The following is a 21,989-nucleotide window of genomic DNA, read 5'->3' on the forward strand; positions in this document are numbered from 1 at the left end:
ACTATGCTGTTTCTCAAATGGAAGAATTCACCTCACACCACAGTCTCAAAGAAAATAAATTCTGGTGGCAGTGAACTTTCTTAAAACAATGAAACTGTAGAGTGTGTTATGCAGAACTAGCATTTCTTTGAGGCCAAAGTGAACACAGCGGAATTATGAAGACATTCCTTTCTCCATTCACAAATCTCTCCCTAAAGAACATCTCATTGAAAACAGGAACCCACCCTTTGCCTGATGACTCAAGATCCTGAAAAAATAAATGGTTTTAGAAGGTATTTAAAAAAGATGAAACACCCACACTTCTGATTTTTCAAGTCCAGATATTGCAACACTGAGAACACAATATTGCAAAACTTCTTTGCTTATACTTTCAGACTGAGGAGAACATAAAGGCTGTGACAAATAAGCATTATTCCAGAGTTTTACTGAATTTTACAGAATTTAAATTAAGCTTAAAAACTCTTCAGATTGTTCATGTACACTTCAGAGGAAAAAGAGCTTGAGACTCAGAAATAAGAACTTAAGAGCGCTGCTTTTCTAAAGCTACCTTAGAGAACTACAAACAGCTACATTATATATTTAACTTTCTAGTTGCCTGCATTTTTACCTTGCCTGCCTATGGGGAGAACATCGCTATAAAGTGAAGTATAACTTAATGGTGCTGCAATAGCAGTTTAACATCGTATAAAAAGCTTTCTGTCTACACTGATGTTTGGCTGCATCTTCACATTACAATTCAAAAACTAAGAACTTCAGAAAGCTGTATACAGAGTGCTCTTTCACAATTCAAGACTAGAAATAAAGTTCTATTGTTGCTAAGCCTAAGATGAGGTCTATCTAGAACTAATTCACTATTGTGGGAAGACTTCTCCCCTTCAAGCTAAGAGACTTTGGAAAAAATCCATCAAGTTTGATTCACCCATAATTTTAGTTTTATAAAAGAAAATCCTCATCTTTAGTGTTTACCCATGAGGAATCAGCAACTCTAATTACAACAGTACAGGCGAAAAACACAGCTTTAATCAAAATTCCAACAATATTCCGTTCCCACCTCCTCTTTCTAGCATTGCAGTATCAGTACATATTATGAAACAAACTTAACATCTATCTCTACAACACTTTTCCCAGAAGTTATGTTTTTCTTATGCAGAAGAGCAGTAGTAGTTTGAGTTTACAGTGCGTTCATTTGAGCTTCTGAAAGCATCTTGCAGTCTCAAAATATTCCCGTAAGTTAGGCGAGTAGACATTCATTTCACAGAATAATTTGAGAATGAAGAAGGGCATTAGTAACAAGTGAGAAGAAATAAATGTAGACTGAAAAGTCCTAATAGGAAGAGTGCAATTTCAATAAGTATTTAGGACATAAACATTACTTTTTTTTTCCATAGAAAGCTCAGACATTTAAATACTGACAAACACCAATTCCAGACAGGTAGGAAATAAAGCAGTCAACCTTTGTGCGCACTGTAAGCATAAGCTAACTTTACAGGCAGTAATACACATGTATTAATACTGAATTTGGAAAATTACTGCATTCATTTTCTGAAATGAATTACGCAGGCTTTTATCCAAAGCTTTATGAGAAGTGTTCTGTTTCTACACGAGTAGTTCGAGTGTGAACTTCTTAAGTGTGCCACAGAAAGCAGTTATCCTGAAGACATGTAGAAGTTCTCAAAGAAACTTCAGCAGACAGGATTCTTTTCTAGAATTAAATGCTTACATAGTTCCAATTCTTGGGAGGAACTGGATGTTCACATCCTCAGCAAGAACAGCTTCTTATACTATAATTACTTAGATAAGAAGAAAATAATTTCATGCTTTTTCCCCTTATGCTTTATGTCCATCACTTTGCCAGGCACCTTCCCTTTATCAAGTAGGACACCATTCCCTTTAAGGCTTTCAAGGAGAAAAATAACGGTTTTTAGTTGCCACCTGGGTTAACATTAATTGATTTTGCAAGTCTGGCCTGAGTTCTAAGTATTGGTGGAAGTGTATTTCGCCTCTTCAGCGGAATCTTTAAATGGAAAAGCATAGAGTTTCTATAAAATTTAATTTCCCTGTGGCTTGATCAAGATTAGACTACCCCTAATGCTGAGACACTGTATGTTTACTACTCAACAGAGCAACCAAGAACATTTTAGAACAGAGCTTTCAGTACAAAGCCTGACAATCCCTATAATCAGTACTTTTTGGCTGAGCAATGAGACCAAGCAAGGGCCTCCCCTGATGTTATCAAAGAATTTTCTCTCCTTCCCACCCACCGCCATCCGTACAGCTGCCCAGAAGAGAAACACATTAAAAAACAGAGATAATGACAACTGGGACATAAAAACATTTTAAGACCTGAATAAGCAGATGTTGAAAGTTAAAGAAGCAAAAGGAGGAAGATACTTTCCTCCTTGACAAGCTAATCAGCATCTGGCTTAAAAAAAAAAACCAAAAATACACTAAAGCACCCACTGCTCCAACCTAACCTGCCCTGGAGACCAACCAGAAGGCAGTGTACCAAAGTACCTTTATGGGGATCAGCCATATGTTCTGATAAAGGGAAAGAAATTTTAGCCTTAATTCCAACTCTGCACAGTGAAAGACTATACAACCTCCATTAAAAAAAAAAAAAAAAGATGATGATTGACAAAATTGCCAGTAGAATGGATCATATGGCCTTCTTAATTCACTTTGGGTAGAGTGAAGTAGCTAGGGCTGGGAAGTTTTGAGATAAACTGAGCTGATTGATTTTGCAGGAAGGAATTAGAACAAGCTCTGATAATTCCACGCCAGACAAAAAAAGAAAGTTACCAAGTATTTGGGCGTGACAGCTTTCAAAAGCACAGCCAAGATCAGGAGATCATCCATAGTCCACGCATTCCACTTTACATCTGTTAATACTGTTGGACTGTGAAGTCTGCAAAACTACACTTAATACTTCAAGAATGTTCTTCTGCAGATTTCCTTGAAACCAAAGCAGTACGGTTTAATCATTCAGGAAAATCGTGTTTTCTCCAAATATATAAATTCTCCTTCCTTTAAGTCTATGCTAAGTAAATTCCAACAATGAATTCTCCCTGGAAAGAAGGAAAATAGCAGACAACATATCCTTAAGTTTCCCAAAAAAGTCACTGATGGTCTAACTTTTGAAAACATCTCTGTAAGGGAGCTAGTCTTACATTAGAAGTTCACATCTTCCACGTCTAAAGCAGTAAATAAAGTTCCACTCAAATTCTTCCACCCTAGTGCATGAGATGCTATTAAAAGAAGTATCTATGGCATGTATTTGTCAGAAGACACAGCGGTAAGTGTTCCTTTTCATCATAGGATGTATGAGTCTACACTGTGAAAGAGATCTAGAATCAATAATTACTAGCTCTACCAAAACACAGAACATTCAAGTAGTATATAACTGTAATGCAAGCCCTTGCATGGCAATCCAAATTTATTGAACTACTGATGCTAAGTCATACAAAATTGCACCACTTTAATTAAGGCTTTTAGTTTACATTTGGCCACCTCAAAGCAGTTGTAACATTAGGTTGGTCAATTTAAATACTGTGGCTCCCTGTTGGATATACACACAATCTTTACACCCAAACGTTAATGCATACAAAGCAACAAGGCATTGTTAAATAAATCGGCAAAAAGTTAATTACTGCAACTTAGGCCCTGTGACCAATTACACATGATTAAAATTACTTCCCACATTCACATCCACAGTACTCTTCCACCATTTAACATCTCAACCAAAACGTTACACATGTAAAACAATCACTAACAGGCAAAAGTACTAAACCTGTATATTTGGTATTGCAAATACACTTATGCATGAGCAAGCAAGGGAATTCACAGTGAGAATCTACAGCTGCAGAAGCCCGAAAATGATTTACAAAAAATTGTTAAATCATTAAAAAATCGTTTTAAAATATACACTTCTTGTTGTAGACCCCCACTGTACACACAACTATAAACATTGTTCCCTATGTAAACAAGGAAAAGGAAACATACAATAAAAGGTTGAAAAGTCTGGACATTTCCTTCCCAACAGATATTAAAGGCCATGTCTTTAGTCAGACGTTATACTGAAAGGACTCTTAAAGACTAGGTCACTGTCTCCACAGGTTTTTCCTAAAATTAAAAAACTATATAGCTGTTGTATTAATCAAAGCGCTTTTGTACAATACGATGATGATGATCCTGTATTTCTTTAAAAAAGTTACAATAAGCTACAAATACCGATGAAGCAAAGTTATCTGGAGTAGTCTATATAGGAGCTCTTTGGACTTTCTTTTATTATGCTAAAATAGTGGTGCTTTTAGGATTTACATTATTGTACTCTCCAATAGAAAGTGGGGATTGTTGAAGTATACAGTACACAGTTTTCATACATGTACAACATTGGTGGATGAACAATGTCTCTTATCGGTAATACTGGATGTAGGCTCTGGTTTTACCAGTTGCATACACTTAGAATATTTATAAGTAAAAATCTCTCGTGACACTGGAAAGTGATTAGAATGTGCAAACTGATGTAGTAGCTTTCATCCATTTCTTAAAGGGTACCACCACAGGAAAGTCCATTTAAGATGTTGGTAGGTTTAATAAAGTTGGAATGCTGGCACTGTTGAATTGGGCAACAGTTCTTCAGACCTGCAACAGCAAAATGAGAAGTTAACCACGACAAATAGTTGTTATTACTCTTTAGTTAAGAAAACTGAAGCAGGAACTAGCAAAATTCTTAGCGAACAGACTCAGAAAATAACTTGATTGCTTTTCCTCTTATATATCTACTGTACACATACAGTAACAGATCATCTCAATAAATAAAACTGAGTTGAGATGCACGCGGCAATCCAAGCTGAACTGTGGAAGCAATATTTGATGAACAGTACTGGTTTTGCTTACACTATAACAATTCCAGGGGCTCTGAAAAGGCACTCACACATTTGAAGAATCAAAGCTCTAAGTTTGAAAGTCCTGTTAACGAAAGGTAGCAATAATTTCTGTCACTCTCAGCTAATGCTTCTGGGATCCTCTCAGTTTCTCAGTCAAGAAAGACCTCTATCCATAGTAGGGCTCAGACAGGGAAAGGAAGAAATGAACTGTTCAAGAATAAGTTGTAGGAAAAATAAATCACAACTGACTTCTGAAAAAACTCACTGAAGAGGCAGGCTGAAACTTGAATGCGCCTTCAACAGCATTCTTGAAGCACAGTTTTAGTTAGGCAGAACATCAGCAAATTGTCAAAGAATGAGAGATTAATCTAAAACAATAGCTCCAGGTCAAATATTTGGAGTGTTACAATGATCTCTTCACCACCCTTTCCCTAATGCAACAACTAGCCATATCACAGCCTATACTGCATCCATATAGTCCAAAGAAAGCATGCTAAACTCCTGCAACATCATGCACATACGAGGATGAGTTCAAAGCCAGCAGTTTGTATACTAAAGCATCAATACTTCAGTGCGCACTCCTGATAACTTAGCTTTTGCAGTATATTCTATCAGCCTCCAAAAGCCAAAAGATCTGTTTCCAAAAGCTAAGTTCTGGAAGTATCCTGACAAATGTCATTAATATGAGTTCTATGAACACCTTAGAACTTGGAAAAACTTTTTGTATCAGTATGCATAGTACGTCTTGCACAAATTCTGTAGTTTATTTTTCCATTCCAAAGTCACAACGCCATAAAAGCTTCAAGACATAATCAGGATTTTTTTTTGTTGCAGTTCTGCACTACAGCAACTACCACAAGCATTTTTCTGTTTGCTTGCTTTGTTTGTCTTGTACAGTCAAAACACAAAAATCGAAAATGTTAAGGTTTACCTGGCTCAGAGCTACAGTACAGCTATGTATTAAAGTAGCTGACATGAAGACTTTTTGCGTGCTTTTCCAGGCACTGGAGTTTTTCTGTTAATTTGTCGCACAAGGTCATAAAAGATCTGTGAATATAGAAGTCAGTTGGTTACTGGAATGAAGAAGATCCTTTCACAACCTTAACCCTTCAATCTTATTTACTCAGACACTCAAGGATCTCTGCTAATATTTAATTACCATGAGGCTGTAAAGTTAAAACACACAGTTAATTAACATATGCCTACTTTCCACTAAAGATATTTGCTCTCTGGGTCAAATTTATCTGAAAAGAATGATACATGCTACCATGATCAACTAGCATATGCTATTACTTTGCATTTTTGGCTGGAAAGCATAGTTTTATTTTAGAATATCCTTCAGTGAGTGATTTGAATTTTCTCTAAAAGAAAGTTGTAGAAGTTGTAAAAGAAGTTGTAGTAAGTTCCAGGTATTACACGTTTTCATAGTAACTCAAGTACACAGCATATTCACTTCCAGATCTTTTTAAAGTACTAAACTAAGTCCAGAAAATTAATTCAGCAGCCTGTACAGAACTACAACACATTTCCTAGAGAGGGAAAGAGTAAGACTTTCACACGTTGAGTCTCTTAGAATTCTAATTAGACTATAGCTTTCCATAAGAGCTAATTGAAGACAAATCTAGGCACTACAATTAAATAGCAGCTGTTTTAATCATAATCAACACTGTGCCAATTATTTCTGCATCTCTTAAATCAAGTCCTCATACTACAGCTCACCTAACAGTTTTCTAGGGCATTGTTTGCAAAGCAGCAAACTTTCCAGCAAGGGCTTTTAGTATTTGATGGAAATAAGCTCTAGTTTATTAAATATATAACATTACTATAGAGTTAAGCAAATACATTTTTATCTAAGAACAACTGAGTATTTTCTATAAAATCCCAATGTAATGTGCATTACTCATTTTAAAATCAGCTGTGCATAAAGCCACCACTCATTTGATTACATGCAAGTCTTGCACAGAGGGCCTTTCAACTTGACTGACACTGCCAATAATATTTTCCAGAGAACACAATGAACTGCAGGATTTACCATAAAATTCAAGCTATTCCAGAAAGATAAATACTAACAGAGTCTTTTCCTAAATGCTTTTTGCATCAGATTCTTTATGCTAGTACCCTCACTGAACAAGAAGTCATGTATTATGGCCTGTCATAAAAATGTATAAATGGATCTGTTCGATCAGTTGCCTACATCCTGGCTAAATAAGTAGCTAGATAATAGTGTTTTTTTTTTTTTCCCCCAGAGCACCTATTTAATTTTTTTCTATAGTCAGCTGCTAATTTTGACAACTGAGTTTTTACCCCTACCATTCTCAAATAACCTAAGCCCATTAATCTTAAAGACTGAGCTCTTGCAGATCTTTTTGAGAAATGGGATAGTTCAGTAGGGTGTTCTCGAAGGATACATGCTTGTATCAACCAGGGAATCTAATATAACAAGCCTGAACCAAACAAGTATTTACCCCAAACTCATCAGAAAACTAATTATATGAAAATAGACAATTTTTAAAAGTTTTAAGTAAAAGAGAACTACATTCTTCCATATAAACACACAGATTTTCAAAACAACAGGGTATATACTTATATATATAGATTAAAAGCAGCACTGATTATAATTTTCTTGGCAAATGGTAATGTTAACCAAACACTGTCTCATTCTTGTCTATCTGCCACTTCTTCTGTCACACAGGTATCTTACCTCATTAACGTTTATCTTTGATTTTGCAGAAGACTCTAAGAACGCACAGTTATTCCACTGCCTTGCTAGGTTCTGACCTTGTTCCTTTCCCACAACTCTTTCATCTTCCAAGTCACACTTATTGCCAACCAGAATCATAGGCACCTAAAAAACAAATTAATACCAGCAAAGAAACAATTAATATTTTCAAAAAGCACAATGTAAGATACCTGACTGCCAGCATAATCAAGTTCTGGTATAACCAAAACTTAAGCTTACACCTCTGTGATACTTCAAAGACACTGCGTTTTTCCTTGCCTGCTATTCTGCAGGGTGCAGGTGGGAAATGGTTGGAGGATTCATACACCACCAATTAAGAAAATTTCACGCGTTCTAAGTATTCTACCGGTTTTTACTTTTACATGCATGGATCTCAACTGCTTAAATTTAAGGCATCAAAAAGTCTACCGATGACTCAGCTACGAGACTTCAACATGTTCAAAAATCCTGGCACGGTTTTGAAGACTGAGAACTATAAGGAACACAATTCCAAGTGATACAACCAAAGAAAGCATATGCTGAAGAAAATGAATGCAGCAGAAATTAAGGAATCAAATATTGCTAGAATGATTTTGATTTTAGTTCAGCTCTGCACAACATTAATGTTAAGACAAAAAGGCAGTATATGTTGTTAGCTTCTGGAAAGAAAAGGTGCGTGAAACTTACATACTGCCTTTTTAAGGTACATTTGTGATAATGGGAGCAAATCACTTGGAGATGAAATCTACTAAATATAGGCAAGGCTGGAGATACACAGGCTTAATAAATTGCAGAGTGCTTTCTAAGAGTCACAGTAAACTTCAGTGAAACTGAAAAATGTAATACGCTGTGTCTGCTCAGGGCTGAAGCATATACAGATACTTCAAGGAATCAAAAATTCCACCAGTAGCTTAGATAAGATGAGCATACTTAAAATGTTCATTGTTTTCTCCCTTCCTCTGTCTAGTGGCTAGAGCATGCAAGGCGTTTCTGATAAAAATAGTTTTATAATGTTTGAAATCTGAAATACCTTTCCTTCTAGTAATGGAAAAAGTATTCCCTTCCTACTACAGTAAGATTTTTTAATCTGTTATAAATCTGTTTCAGCTTCGCTTTATAATCTTAAAGATGCTAAAGGCAGCATATTGAACCTGTGTGGAAAAAGTATGACCAAACCTGCTTGCAAGCATGTACAAAACATAAAGCCACAGAATGCACAAGTTTAAAGCTTACAATACAGTCTTTTCTAAGAATTTAATTTTGTGCTTCCAAAGTACCACAAACAGAGAAAAAGACCATAGACTTTTTACAACTTTGTTGTATAGTAACGAAAGTAAACATAGAGTTGCTTTAGACATGTTTCTGCAATACTAGAGAATAAAGTTATATACGGTTTCAAATAAGCATTTTTTTTAAGGTAGAAATTAAACAATTATATTTACATGCTACACGACAAGTTACAATCGTCCTGCTTTGCCTTAAGAATTACTTTTCTTTACTACACATCTGCTGGTTTATTTGTCTCAATCTAAAGCATGGAATCTATCTGACCAAAGTGCATACACTACAACATCTGCAATGAGAACACTAAAAGTCTGTAGCATTTAGAGAGATGCTTACATCATCAGTGTCTTTGACTCGAAGAATCTGTTCTCTTAGATCCTGTAAATCATTAAACGTAGACTGTGCTGTGATGGAATATACTAATGCAAAGCCTTGCCCATTTTTCATGTATAGGTCTCTCATCGCTGTAAACTGTTCCTGTAATTGGAAAAAAAAAGTAAAGAGCTTACATTAAATTTGCACTTTCCTTACACAAACTTCCATATGCTTCAGGTTACTAAAGTTTTACAAGTATGCTGCATTTACACTCTCATCTTACCTTTTAAACTAATATTCTACTGTATTATTGTATGCACTGAAGTAAACAGAGCCACTTTTAAATAAATCCCAAACCTGGAACATTATACAGGCTGTTTGAACAACATCTAGATTATTACCAGGGGCTATAGCACTGAAAAAAAAGAAATCATCACAGAAACTGAAGTAATTTTGAAAGAGAACAAGTAGAAAACAGCGTGGTCTGTAGATTACAGATGTGACATTCCTCCTGAATCCCTTCTACATCAATTCTTTCCTGTCTTCTGTTTGTTCTTCAAAATACACTGCAAAGTAGTTGCATCCCTTGTCAATCTCCATTTTATATTCTAGATACTTCCTATGTTAAATCCTACTTTCATTTTCAGGGAGATTGAATGAAGGAAGGAGATCCTCGATAGACCTGTCATATTTTCTAGACTTTGGTGAGAACAATGACATTGCATAGGAAGATCCACTGGTGCACAACACCGCAGCAGCATTAGGACTTGTCCCTGACTGAAAGTTCTCACTAGTATGACTGGAACAGCATTTGCCTTGCTCACCTTGATGGCTTAGCTATCTTGCGATTCATCAATCACTCATCAAGTCTCTCATTATCTTATTACTACACTCCAGGAGCTACTTCATCAATTGAAAGTACATGATCTCAAACTACTGTATTCCAAGCCGACTATTCCAGGTCATGAAGCAATTTCTGGTAGAATATAACTAAGTGTAATAGGATTTATGAGGCTAAATAATAGAAACATTTGGAAGTTTTGTTTGCATGTCCTCAGCCCTAAAATTCAGTGAGGTTACTGGGTTGTTGTTTTTTTTTTTTTTTTGAAAGGGTGTGACTTAATTTTACATGCAATTCTTCCTAACTTCTGGTTTCTTTTATAAGTCCACTCCTTCCACGGTTGGATGCATGGAACACATTAATCAAGACCTCATTATACCTCAGCTTTTGTGATTAGAGGCAAGCACTAATGCAAAACAGCACCACTGTTTTCAAAATGTCATTAGACACTTAGGAAATAAATCTGCAGCTGTAGTGGTGATGTCAGTTTTAACATTTGTATGGCATACTAAATATCCACATACTAAACACATAGTTCTTCCATGTTTGTACCTAAAAGCCTTTATGTTAATATCCACGTTTTGTTCTACAACTACAGCAAACAGTACGTGTGAGATGAAAAGCATAACCTATTACAAGGAAGTATCCACTCAGTCTTTCTGTAGTTTTGCACAACCTTACTCTGCTTTCGAGTTTAAATAGATGACTATAGGATCTGATTGCTATTATAGTTCAGAAAACACATGCTATATTCTGAGGGAGATTTGCTGGAATCAATGAGGGAAATGACTGGTTTCAGTGTATTTCAGAACAAGACAGGAAAAGAACCTGACTAGTACGTACAGGGTAAGCATAAACCCTATGCTTTGAGTCTTCATAAGCTGACTGAAGTGATACTATTTCTTATCCTCATGTCAGGAGTCCATCTCACACACAATAGAAAAATGAGAGAAGAAAGTACGTATTTTCTACAGCAACAGAAATCAAAACCAAGTAACCACTGGGCCGAAATTTGCCTCTGGGCATTTTTTAAATTTAAATAAAACAGCAGCAGAATCACTTTTAAAAGTGCTCAGTCTGATGTTTCCCCTATTACAGAACATTAGATCACAGGAAGCTTGCAATTTGTTTTCCGTTGCAACACTCTAGCGTTGTTTAAGAACAAAACTTTTATTGAAGAACAACTTGCATGCAGTGTATTGACTACAGTTACTCTTTTGCAAATGAGGAAGGAAAACTGTCATCGTTTATATTCCTATAATTTTTGATAGCTTTAATACTGTACACCAGAACTTGGGAAAATTGGTTTTACTTACTGTTCCTGCAGTATCTAAGATTTCAAGCATACACTGTTGTGCATCTACTTCAACTTGCTGTCAAGAGAAACAGAAGTGGTTAGAATGCTTCCTCTTGTAACTCTTCTCTCTAAAACTACTAAAATTGAGTGACTTTATAAACAGATTCATAATGCATAAAGTAACATAATGGCTTGAGAAGTTTATATGGATATACACTCTGAAACCAGCAGGAAGCAGCCTTCCAAGGAGCCCCAGTGACATTTTCAAAAGCAGCTTCAGCAGCCAAGTACCACTCTGCGGAGTGATTAAGAATATTTGATTATTAAAAAGGAAGGCTGCTAAATTCCTAATATCAGCAACCAGCACAACTGATTGCTACTTGCTCCAAGGATCATTCACAGGCTGAAAGAAAATGATAGGTGAATGCTACAAACCTGAACTGTCACACTAATGCTCATTCAATAGCAATTTAAATCACTAAGAGAATAAGTGGTACACAGCATATAATATACAAAGCAAGCCACTAAGACTAGTTTCACAACATTAAGCCTTTAGTGACGCTAATGAGGAAACTGATCTGGCTTTTTAAAAAATTGCAAAAGAAAGTGTGAAAAGCCAGATCAATTTCTGCATCCTTCTCAGAGTTCCTGTCTAGTTGCTACTAAAAAAAATAAAATGGGGGGGGTGGAGGGGGGAGCTGTGAGGGCAGCAGGACATAAGTGCCCTCAAACTGTTTCAGGCAGGCTGCCCACACTTTTTTTCTTTGCATCTGCACAGAAAAAAATCCTGGTTAACTTCAAGTTTTGTCTTTTGTAAGTAGATTAGAGCTTCAGGGAGGAAAAAGTTATTTCCACTCCTCTCACACTTCTCTCATGCTCCCCAGGGATGGAAATTCCTTCAACAGTCACTATTTCAGCATAGATTGCTGACAAAGAAAGTCAGCTAATTAAGCAGCCTCTATTCCCTTCCATGAAGAAATATTTGGGGAATAGATCAAGACTGACTTTCAAGACTTCATGCTCAATTAGTCAAATCAGTTTATTTCTACTCACACAAACTTAAAACACTTCAAGCCACATGCCCTCAACTTCAAAAACTTTAAATTTCACAGCAGCAGTACTGAATTGTAACTCCCTAACAAATGTATTTTTAAGTGACCCAAGAAGCAGGTTAGAATTCTAACTAGAGTGGAAACAACAACATGATAAAGCGTCATCCACACTTAAGCAAGACCTCATCTGGATGATTTGAAAAGAATACAATCATATCCCTCTGTCTCAAGATCAAAACTGAAATGAATACTGTAAGATCTACACTAAAAAAAAAAGACTGTCAGAAGACAAATTTTCTTGAGATAACTTTTTCAGCCTCCATGGGAACAGTCTCTAGATAAAATCATCCAGAAAACATCACAAATTTAATGTGACCTGAAGAGTGTGAATATATAACAAAAGAAATATTTCACTTTAATACAGCTTGTGCATATTTCTGGAGTCATTTATTAGGTCAGACTTGCTGAATATCACTATTCCAAAATTCCTGCTCCTCTAACATAAGAAAAAAATCTGTTACATAATTTTTTTGGAGGGTTTTTTTTCCTAACACTGTCTCTTTAATAAGACTTCTGTATGCTGAAAAAACTGAACATATGGGCTTTCAGACAGAGTTAGATTTCTGTGAGGTCAAAGAAAACAAGTGTGAAATTATTGTTTTGCTAATTCCTCTTCTGTTCAGAAGAGACTTCAATAACTACAGTCTGCAAAGGCTGCTAGCACAGTCTCTTTATTCCACTATAAATATTGCCCCAGAGCTGAAAGAAGAGGTTTTGCTCAGTCCATCCCTGTCTATGGTTTGTGCATCTTGCCTTCCTTGTACAGACACTAGTACTTCTGTGCCCTCCACACGGCGAGCTACATCAGAGAATCAAGGCATTTGGAAAGTTACTCAGCTAAAAAATGAAAAACATTAAAAAACTGACACTGATCTGCTTCATTAAACAGTTAACTCTTTTGTCAGTATTCCAGATGTGAACTGTCTTAGGGGGAATATTAATCATGGTCTCAGCTGAAACTGAAAAATGAGCAATATGGAGATTTCAAGATGATGTACGCAGAGTCAGACCTTTCAGCAGCCTGTCATGCTGTGGATAAGAAGAGAAACTAACAGGTCACTAAAGTGTCTGTTTACTTATTATACATTTGTGTCAACTTATTAATAAAACAACAATCCATTTAATAGAAGCATATCAAGCACATCCGTAAAACTGTTAGGAACATAGTATGCTGCCTCTTGTATTCTGAGAGGTGGGCCTGAGTTTGGGGTTAGTACATCTTCTTAGTAGCAAAAAAGATTAAAAACTCTGGAATGCAAGTCAAAATCTACCTGTAGAACATAACTCAATATATATCTGCATTCACGTATGCAGTAAACTTATATAGGGAAACAAAAACATAAAAGTAGAAGCACATTTGTAAGCATGAAATTATACATTTATGTATAAAAAATATTTTTAGTATTTCAGTGCTCCTAATTCCAACAATACAATGACTACTTTTTACTGACTATCTAGTGAGGTATTATGCTTAAAAGTTAAAAAGCTAGAAAGCTAGTCTTGCATTATTCCTTTTAGACATGTTTTTTAAGAGCACCTTTACATTTCAAACTTGTTACCAGATAGTATGTAACAGTACCAAGCACACCCTTTTTAAAGTAAAAATTCTAATACTTGATAACATTTACTGCAACCTCAAGTACTGAGGGTTCTTACACTCACCTTTCTGTAGGAGTCTTCTATCGTAGGATCGTATTTTTCAACAAATATTCCTTGAACAAACTGTACAGTCTGCAACACAAAAGTCTTTCTAAGGTCCTTCTTGTATAACATACAGTGCTTAGGACAAGTTAAAAACTACTGTTCTAGGTGTATATTCAGTTATCCATCACATTTTGGAAGGCAAACTAAGCAACAGACAACCATAAATTAAGTGAAACAACAGGAAATTAGAGGTATCTTCCTATGTGACTAAGTATTGTCAGGTAAAGTAATACCACACTTTCTTTTAGCCACTCTCATTCAGACCATAAGAATTAAAGCATGCATTGATTTGAGATTTGTCTAACTTCTGGAATCATTATCAGCTGAATAGGCTGTACAGCTGAATGGCTTTTACATCTGTATTTAGAACTACTGCATCTTTCACACAATTTGTACACAATTAAACTGAAAGATGTAAAGCTCTCAGTTGGGCTAAGAATATCTGATCCTGTGAACTTTTTTATTGCTAGTCTAAGTTGGCATGACTAACTTCTTTGTATTAATTTAACTGAAATGAACAAGCTCCTTGGCATATGGTCATCTACAGCTATTAACTTACTTGCAAGCAAACATGATAAATAAATGGATAGAAGCATCTGCACTTAAAATAAATTAGTGCTTTAGAGACTACTGTAGAATATGACACAAACGGTACCCCAATGAACTTCCTACAGGGAGAAGTTACAAAGCCAGGCACAGGGAAGCCAGTTGACCCTGCTGGTTTCCTGAAACAGCTTCATATCCCACAGACCTACAGCCAGCCTGATAGTGAAGCCAGAGACCTCCATCATTCTGTGGCTATGCATTTCACTGTGTAGAATAGGCAAAGGTCTGACCAAGCACAGCAACCAAACCCATCCAGAAATATCAGCGTTCACGAGTGCACCAATGCAGGTGAATACACCCAGAATGAGATGGCAAACCACACTGCAAAGAGTATATTTATTGTAACTAGGAACCCTCAGCAGCCGTTACTTAATTTATTTGTGCACACTCACATGGAAGTAATAGGGCTTAACAGAGAGTGTCAGAGAAAAGAGGAAGACTTGGGAAACATGCCTTAACTGCCTCACAATACTTACCAGAGCAGACTTGCCAACACCTCCAGAACCAAGAACCACTAGCTTGTATTCACGCATGGTGCAAGAGAGAAGTCGCCCTCAATACCTAAAACACACAATGAACTATTCACCAGTTTTGCTCATCAGAACTATATTTTAGCATTACTATGGACACTGTTAGCTTAAAGCATGTAAAACATGAGCAGTTAAATACTGATATAAACTGATCAAATACCATTATAAGCAGGCATAAACTGAGCAGGATGTCACTCCTTATTATACAATAAGGAAACTATGGATACTAAAGGTCAGTAGTCATCAATGCCACTTCCCTTGCACTACATGAAAGAATATCTCCAAGTTTTTCTTTTTAATGGGACTTCAAGAATGGGAAAACTTTTCATCCTTTATTTGAAGAAAGAATTAGATGTAGTTTACTCCTACTCATAGATAAATGACTTGCATCACAGCACAGCAGCCAGTGACACACGTTCACCACGCAAACATACACAAGGTCTTCTACAAGCACCAAGCCTACAGGGCCCCCCACAATAGTCACAGCAAGCACTGAAGTATTTCACAGGCTTCTCAAGATCTTTCTTTCACTCAAATTAGTTGTCTGCACTATGCATCTTGCAACAACAAACCTGAATCACTATACCCCAGATGCCTGAGGAGCTTGCAGTTTTACAAACACTCTTACAGCACTGAATTTACCAGGTAAACTGCTGCTGCTACTGCTCTATTGCTGCAGAAAACATTCATTACCTATGGTATTGACACAAACCTTCTATAAAACATTTATTAAATTTCAGAGCTATTACATATCTCCTCCTCATCCATCCCCCAAACTTATGTCATGCTGCACAAGTTTTTATAATTTCATATGCACACACGTGTAAGTGATTTTACTCATATAAGCTGACACACACAAAACATCTCCAGTTTCCTCTGAAGAACTGCAGCATAGCACTGAGAACATCAGTGCTGGCTAAAAAAGCTGGATGGGAAATTTCTTTCAGGAATAGCATCTCTTTATTCCTCATAAACCACAATACAAATATCAGCCAAAGTTTCTATCGGTTGACTCAAGGTTTGTTCTATATCCAGGACATGCAATCACAGCACCGCAATTCACTTCACTGCTTTCCATAAAAAGGCTTCATGATTTCAAAACACACAGTAGCCATTTTCAAACCCCCAACTCTAAGTGAAGCTGCAATAAAATGCTGCAAATCTTCAGCTAAATAGCGTATTCTCTATCATATTAGAGTTCTATCATAAAAGGAATATTGAATAAACCCTACTGTAGCAGAGCTAACAGTTACTATTAATAAGAAACAATTATCCAAGAGGAGATAAGCATGTATTTTCTCATTCCGAAACATTTAAAAGCTAAATTATTCACAGACTTGTGTAAGAAAATTAAACCAATCTCTTCCCAGGAAGCAGGCATTTTTCAAAATGAACAGCAGGGTCCCACAAGTTTGTTGAAAAAAAATACAGAAAGCAAATCAAGCACACAAAAAAATAACAAAAACACCCACAAGAAAACCTGGTGCTTACACTGAGAACTGATTAATGTTCTGCTAGATACCTAATGCAGTTACAATGCTGTGGTTTAAAACTATCTTGAGGCAATCAAAATAGTACTTGAGACCATTCCTCTCCAGCAGGCCAGGAGTTCCACGCTGGCTGCATGCCTGCCTACAGCAGTATGCTGTGTCCGCTTGCTCACCTTCACTGAGAATTAACCTGAAGAACCAAACCAGATGCTGGGGCCTGGCTCTGGGTCTCACTGCTCAGAGGGATCTTCTCCTGACAGTCCTGCAAGCAGCTGAGCTAGAAGAACTGCTCCTACTGCTTCAGGAGGAAGCTCTCTGCTCTCTCCCTGCACATGCTCCAGCACTTAGCCATGGAAGAAAAGCTGAGGAGCAGAAGCAAGGCACGACAGACTGCTCATCAGCAGCACTCTCATACTTAACAGAACTTCTCAATCTGCCCTTTGAAGGTGGTTTTCCTTCACCAGAACCATTCACACATGTTCATAATCTATTTTGCACAATCAGAGATGTTTCATTAGACCTACCAAGCCATACTTACCAAGCCTTGCTACAAACACCAGGAAAAGGTATCATCTCTAACTAATGAAACACACCTTTCAAACTCCTGGCAAATTAAGCCTGCAATTACTTTACCTGTCATTGTCTTAAACATTCAATTATGCCTTTACTTTTGGAAAGGTGTCATGTTTGGAAAGGTGGAATGACACAGACATAGTGGGCGTTAAGGGAAATCCCTGCACGCTAATCTGAGTGAACTGCAGCAATTTTGCTGTCTGCTTGCAAAGAATGGTTTGAGCAGAATTTCTCAGTATTCAGTCTGAAGTTAGCAACTAAACGTAGAGACGTCAGTAACAAAAGGCTGACAGCAATTCAGAAGTAATAGAACTTAACCAGCACATACCAAATATGTTTTACTGACTGGTTTGAGTCATTAGAGACTCGCAGCAGAGTTTAACTCAAGCCAGGGCTTCTTCTGGCAGCCAGGTTTGGAAGCCCAGTCCTACGTATCCAATTGCTTTACAAGACCCAGGAGCTGGTTTCACTACTTTCAGTTGTGGTACGTAATTGAAGTACACATACATACGATTTCAACTTGGTAAGCCAATCCTCTTCATCTACAGAACTCCTAAGCAAAAAGCTTTAACATCTCTGTACTTGTGTCAACAACTGCAGCACACTCAACAAACGCTGCTCTGACCTTTTCTTCAAATTCAGGCAACAATTAAGTGCCAACTTCCCCTTCCCTACAACAACCCATCTGCCATTTGCGCAACTAACTAACTAACTAACAAGAATGCAGAATAACGCTTCAAACATACACACCCACAACCCCTACAAGCACAAAGGTAGCTGGGCATTTCTGTACTGCTTTATGTCCAGCCATAACTTCTTGGAGCAAAACACAATAGAACTTACTCCCCAATACACTTTAAGAATAACATGGATGTCAATGGAGCACCGCATGCAACAGAAGCAGCATCATCTCTTTCCACTTACCTCTACCACCTCACAGGTTCTGAACAGCAGCTTTGATGTCACTCCACCTTTCTATTAACTGCTAATTAAAAAAGGAGCTTATATAAGAAATGAAAATTTTTCTGGTTGCAGAACTTTGCCTCCTTCTCAAATAAGAAACTACCAGCACACACAGCTAGAAGCTGCTGGTCAACCATGCCATTTGGTGCAGAAAATCCCAGCACTTTGTTTTCCAGTGGTCAGCATGCTGTTGGCTACAAGCAAGCCCAGCCTGAACAAGGACTTCAGTTCTGCCTGAACTTGACTTTCCAGCGATTCCTGACCAGCCTGACCTGACTGTGCTCTAGCTCTAACCTATCCTTCTGTATCTCATGTTGTACTGACTGCTTGCATTCAAGACCTGGTTCCTATTTTACTTTCATTTTCAGATTGAAACAACACTTTATTCTGGAATTAATTCTGTGTTCAGACCCATCTAGCAGTGATATGACTTCCTGTTGATTCGTTTATCACAAATTATGGGAGTAGAGGAGTGTAATGGAATTGCGTGGTCACAGCCTGAACCAGTAAATGAGCACCTGAGTGCTGAGATGTTCAGCTATTAAAAGCTGCACACATTATAAAACCTGAACCCAAATCTCAAGCTTATGGTGGACTGATGGCCTCCCATGCCTGATTTCCCCCCCCCCTCCCAAACTGCTCTAAAACAGACTGAACCAAAAGCATTTTCTCATTATAGTCTTTCCCTCGCATTTCATGTGTCTCACACAACAGGAAAAAAAAACAACAAAGGAAGTTACTGGTAAAGAACATGCATGTAAGAAGCCACCTGCACTACCAAGATAGGAGCTCAAGGAACAGAACCCCACAAATAGCTACCAGATCGCACTAACCTGACATTTTGGTAATACCCCATCAATGTAAAGCTAGCAGAAAGTAATTGTATTACTAATTGTATTACTTAACTGGAAAAGTGAGACAGGATCATCAGATCCTGTGAACTAACGACATGATCTCAACTCACGCAAGTCAGGAGACAGTTTGGTTTGCATGTTTCCTACCCTATCATTCTAAAGCCATGACCATAGCAGCGTGGTCTTACCTAGAAAGACAAGGTGATGCTCAACAATGTTTGTCTGCCTGTGCTCCCCAGATCACCCAGCGTCATGAGGACTGAGAAATGGATATACTCAGAAGGGGGCAATAGAAAGGAAGACGGTATAATATTTAGCTGAGTCATAGGTAAGCAAAACCAGGACTTAACTGGACAGTGGTTGATAAGAATTATCCATGGAATTACCCAACAAGCTGGTACAAATAAGTACAAAGTTAAACAAAATAAAGTAACTATTTGAATCCCTACCTTCCCACTTCTTCATAGGAGAATATTTTAACAGAAATTTACATTGCTTTGAAGGCTGGCTACCCTTAAAGTGACAGGCCTTTGAGAAACAAGAGGAATGCCAACTTGCTTTGCTTTTCCATTTTTCTAACTTTAGGAAGTATAGTGCTGTCAACTGTGGTCTCTATGTAAGCACTAAAGAACAGGAAGCATGCAAAAAAAGGCCCATTTCCCACCCTTGACTGGAAAAAATACTGGCTTTGAGCAACTGAGAAGAGTACTGAAGAGCACAGATACTCGGCATAACTGATCTACAGATGTCTAATGAAAGCTTTAGCTAAAAAGGAAAATGAGGATGTCTGCTCTTTTTCAAGAAAGAACATTTTCACAACTGGACTCCAACACTATCTTGAATCCACAGCCTCTCAAAAACACAGAGCTCACTTGGGCGCTTGCAGTTAATGGAGGCGATGTGACTTCAGTACCTGCCTTGCACACTTCCTGAAATGGTGGTTTCACCAGTCTGTCCCAAGCTTGAGCAGCCTCTCATTTCTCAATATTGCTTTCTCTAACTCCTATCATTAATGCACTAGTGTTACTGCAGTATGTAGTTATATACAGTAGCCTAATATGTTAATGTAATATATACAGTAGCCTAATATATTAATGTAATATATGCATTAATACACTAATAAGAACAATGCTCATTTTTCCTTCTCTCCCCTGCCATATCCTACATTACTGGGGTTTTGGGAGGGAGGGTTGGAGAGGTTAGTCATAGTTTCATTCTCATTTTATCATCTTTTGAATAACAGCAGAGAATAAATTTGGTTCTGCCATCCCAGTTTGAATAGAGAACACTAGAAAGCGATAGCTAATTCAAAGATGACAACTAAAGCAGCATACAAAATTAAGAGTAAACAAGACGCTTGTTTAGAGGAGAATCCTTCCTGAAGTAGGAAGGCTGCTTGCTTCACTCTAGTAAGTGTGTCATTCAGAAATAAAGTATCTGAAATAAACTAGAAGTGAGAGGTTTTTATGCTCAGGGATAAACGCTTTATCCAAAGATGCTCTGAAGAACTAGCAGCTATTTAAAAAAACAACAACACCATTTGAACAGGAGGAAGAAAGATCAAGCTGAACAATCCACTGAAAAGGAAGCATTTAAAAGGGTTCAGATGTTTCAAGGATTTTCAACACAGAACTTGTTTTCAGCTTTCTGCCTTGATCAGATAAAGTGGGGAAGAGGCTCTTGGACATTTGCTTAGGCACATCTCCAAACAAAAGCAAATCAAAGTAGCCTTCAAAACAGTGAAAGAAAAAAAACACTACTCTAGTGGTGGATGAAGAAGTTGCACGCTTACTGTTTGTAAAGCCTTCCTAGAAAGCAACCACACAATGAAGAACTTCAAGAATTTAGGCAAGATTAAATGCCATTTGAGGCATCTGAAAGGAATTCGGCTTGATATAATAGTCACAAAAGCATAATTTACTGGGGGGAGAGGGAGGGCTACAGGGGTAGTATTGAGTTTGCTGGTTTTCTTTCAACTCCTTCAACTTCAAATTTTCTGTTAGGATTTCTTATATGTCTGAGGAATGGGAAAACTAATCACTTAATCTCTCCAAGTGATATTAAACCAAATGAAGTTGTAAGCGGAGCTCAGCTCCAGGCCAAAAAAGGATCTAAAGGCAGTCACTCCTTGAAGATATCCCTGAGACAGACTTATATGAACTAGTTGTTCAAGTATGGAATTAAGCAAATAGCCCTTCACAAGAACATTATCATTCCGAGAGCTTTACAGACACCTTAACTCTTGTTCAGACCCTGACATTCTGGTTGTATGGTGAAGCTGCAACGTACTCACTAAAATTTTCATAATGCTTTTGCCTTCATATATTTACCTCTTAGAAAGAAGTATTTTGAACCACCTTGTGGAACAGTACTCTTAAACGTCTCTTAACTGTTTCCATGAGAAAGAAGTTTCAAACATTAAAATGGCAGATCAAGCAAATTAACTGACTGGTTTACCTGCCTGCAGTTACCCGTGGAGAAATTCACCAAGGAAAAAAATTCTACTTCTCAGGGAGTGGATACTGGTTCTGAGGTGGAACAAAATCAGTTGTACCTCATTCAGAGTATCAGCAGGTCACTCTAAGATCAGAGGATTCCATCTTCCTAGAGAAGATGCTTTGTACCTCTGGTGCTGGCAAAATCTAAATCTAACTGCCTACACTATTCAGATTCCACAAAGTTTTGAGTCTTCTCCTGGTTTTGAACCCTTTCTTCAGGGGAAGAGCTGGTTAGAAAGGTTGTGTGCTGTTCTTAACGTTCCCCAAATAGTTAAGTGTAAGAGAAAGTACAAAATTCTTAGCCCTCAACTCCAAGC

The 21,989-nt window shown here is 37.4% G+C and overlaps 1 protein-coding gene across 2 annotated transcripts in view; it reads right to left on the minus strand.

Annotated features, from left to right (window-relative positions):
- Positions 1 to 998: 998 nt before the first annotated feature.
- RAP1B (RAP1B, member of RAS oncogene family) overlaps positions 999 to 21,989 on the minus strand; it is a 32,812-nt gene continuing 11,821 nt past the window's right edge. For both annotated transcript variants that reach the window (XM_065743339.1, XM_065743340.1), the window contains exons 2-8: positions 15,241 to 15,325; positions 14,117 to 14,185; positions 11,362 to 11,418; positions 9,226 to 9,366; positions 7,588 to 7,731; positions 5,818 to 5,933; positions 999 to 4,641 (exon numbers count right to left, since the gene is read on the minus strand). In XM_065743339.1, the coding sequence (XP_065599411.1) occupies positions 5,847 to 5,933; positions 7,588 to 7,731; positions 9,226 to 9,366; positions 11,362 to 11,418; positions 14,117 to 14,185; positions 15,241 to 15,297 (555 nt within the window). In that variant the 5' untranslated portion in view covers positions 15,298 to 15,325 and the 3' untranslated portion in view covers positions 999 to 4,641; positions 5,818 to 5,846. The remainder of the gene's footprint in view (positions 4,642 to 5,817; positions 5,934 to 7,587; positions 7,732 to 9,225; positions 9,367 to 11,361; positions 11,419 to 14,116; positions 14,186 to 15,240; positions 15,326 to 21,989) is intronic.

The sequence above is a fragment of the Cyrtonyx montezumae genome, unplaced genomic scaffold, assembly GCF_038088225.1.
Source record: "Cyrtonyx montezumae isolate F1298 unplaced genomic scaffold, pur_monq_1.0 scaffold_3, whole genome shotgun sequence".
Lineage (NCBI taxonomy): Eukaryota > Metazoa > Chordata > Aves > Galliformes > Odontophoridae > Cyrtonyx > Cyrtonyx montezumae.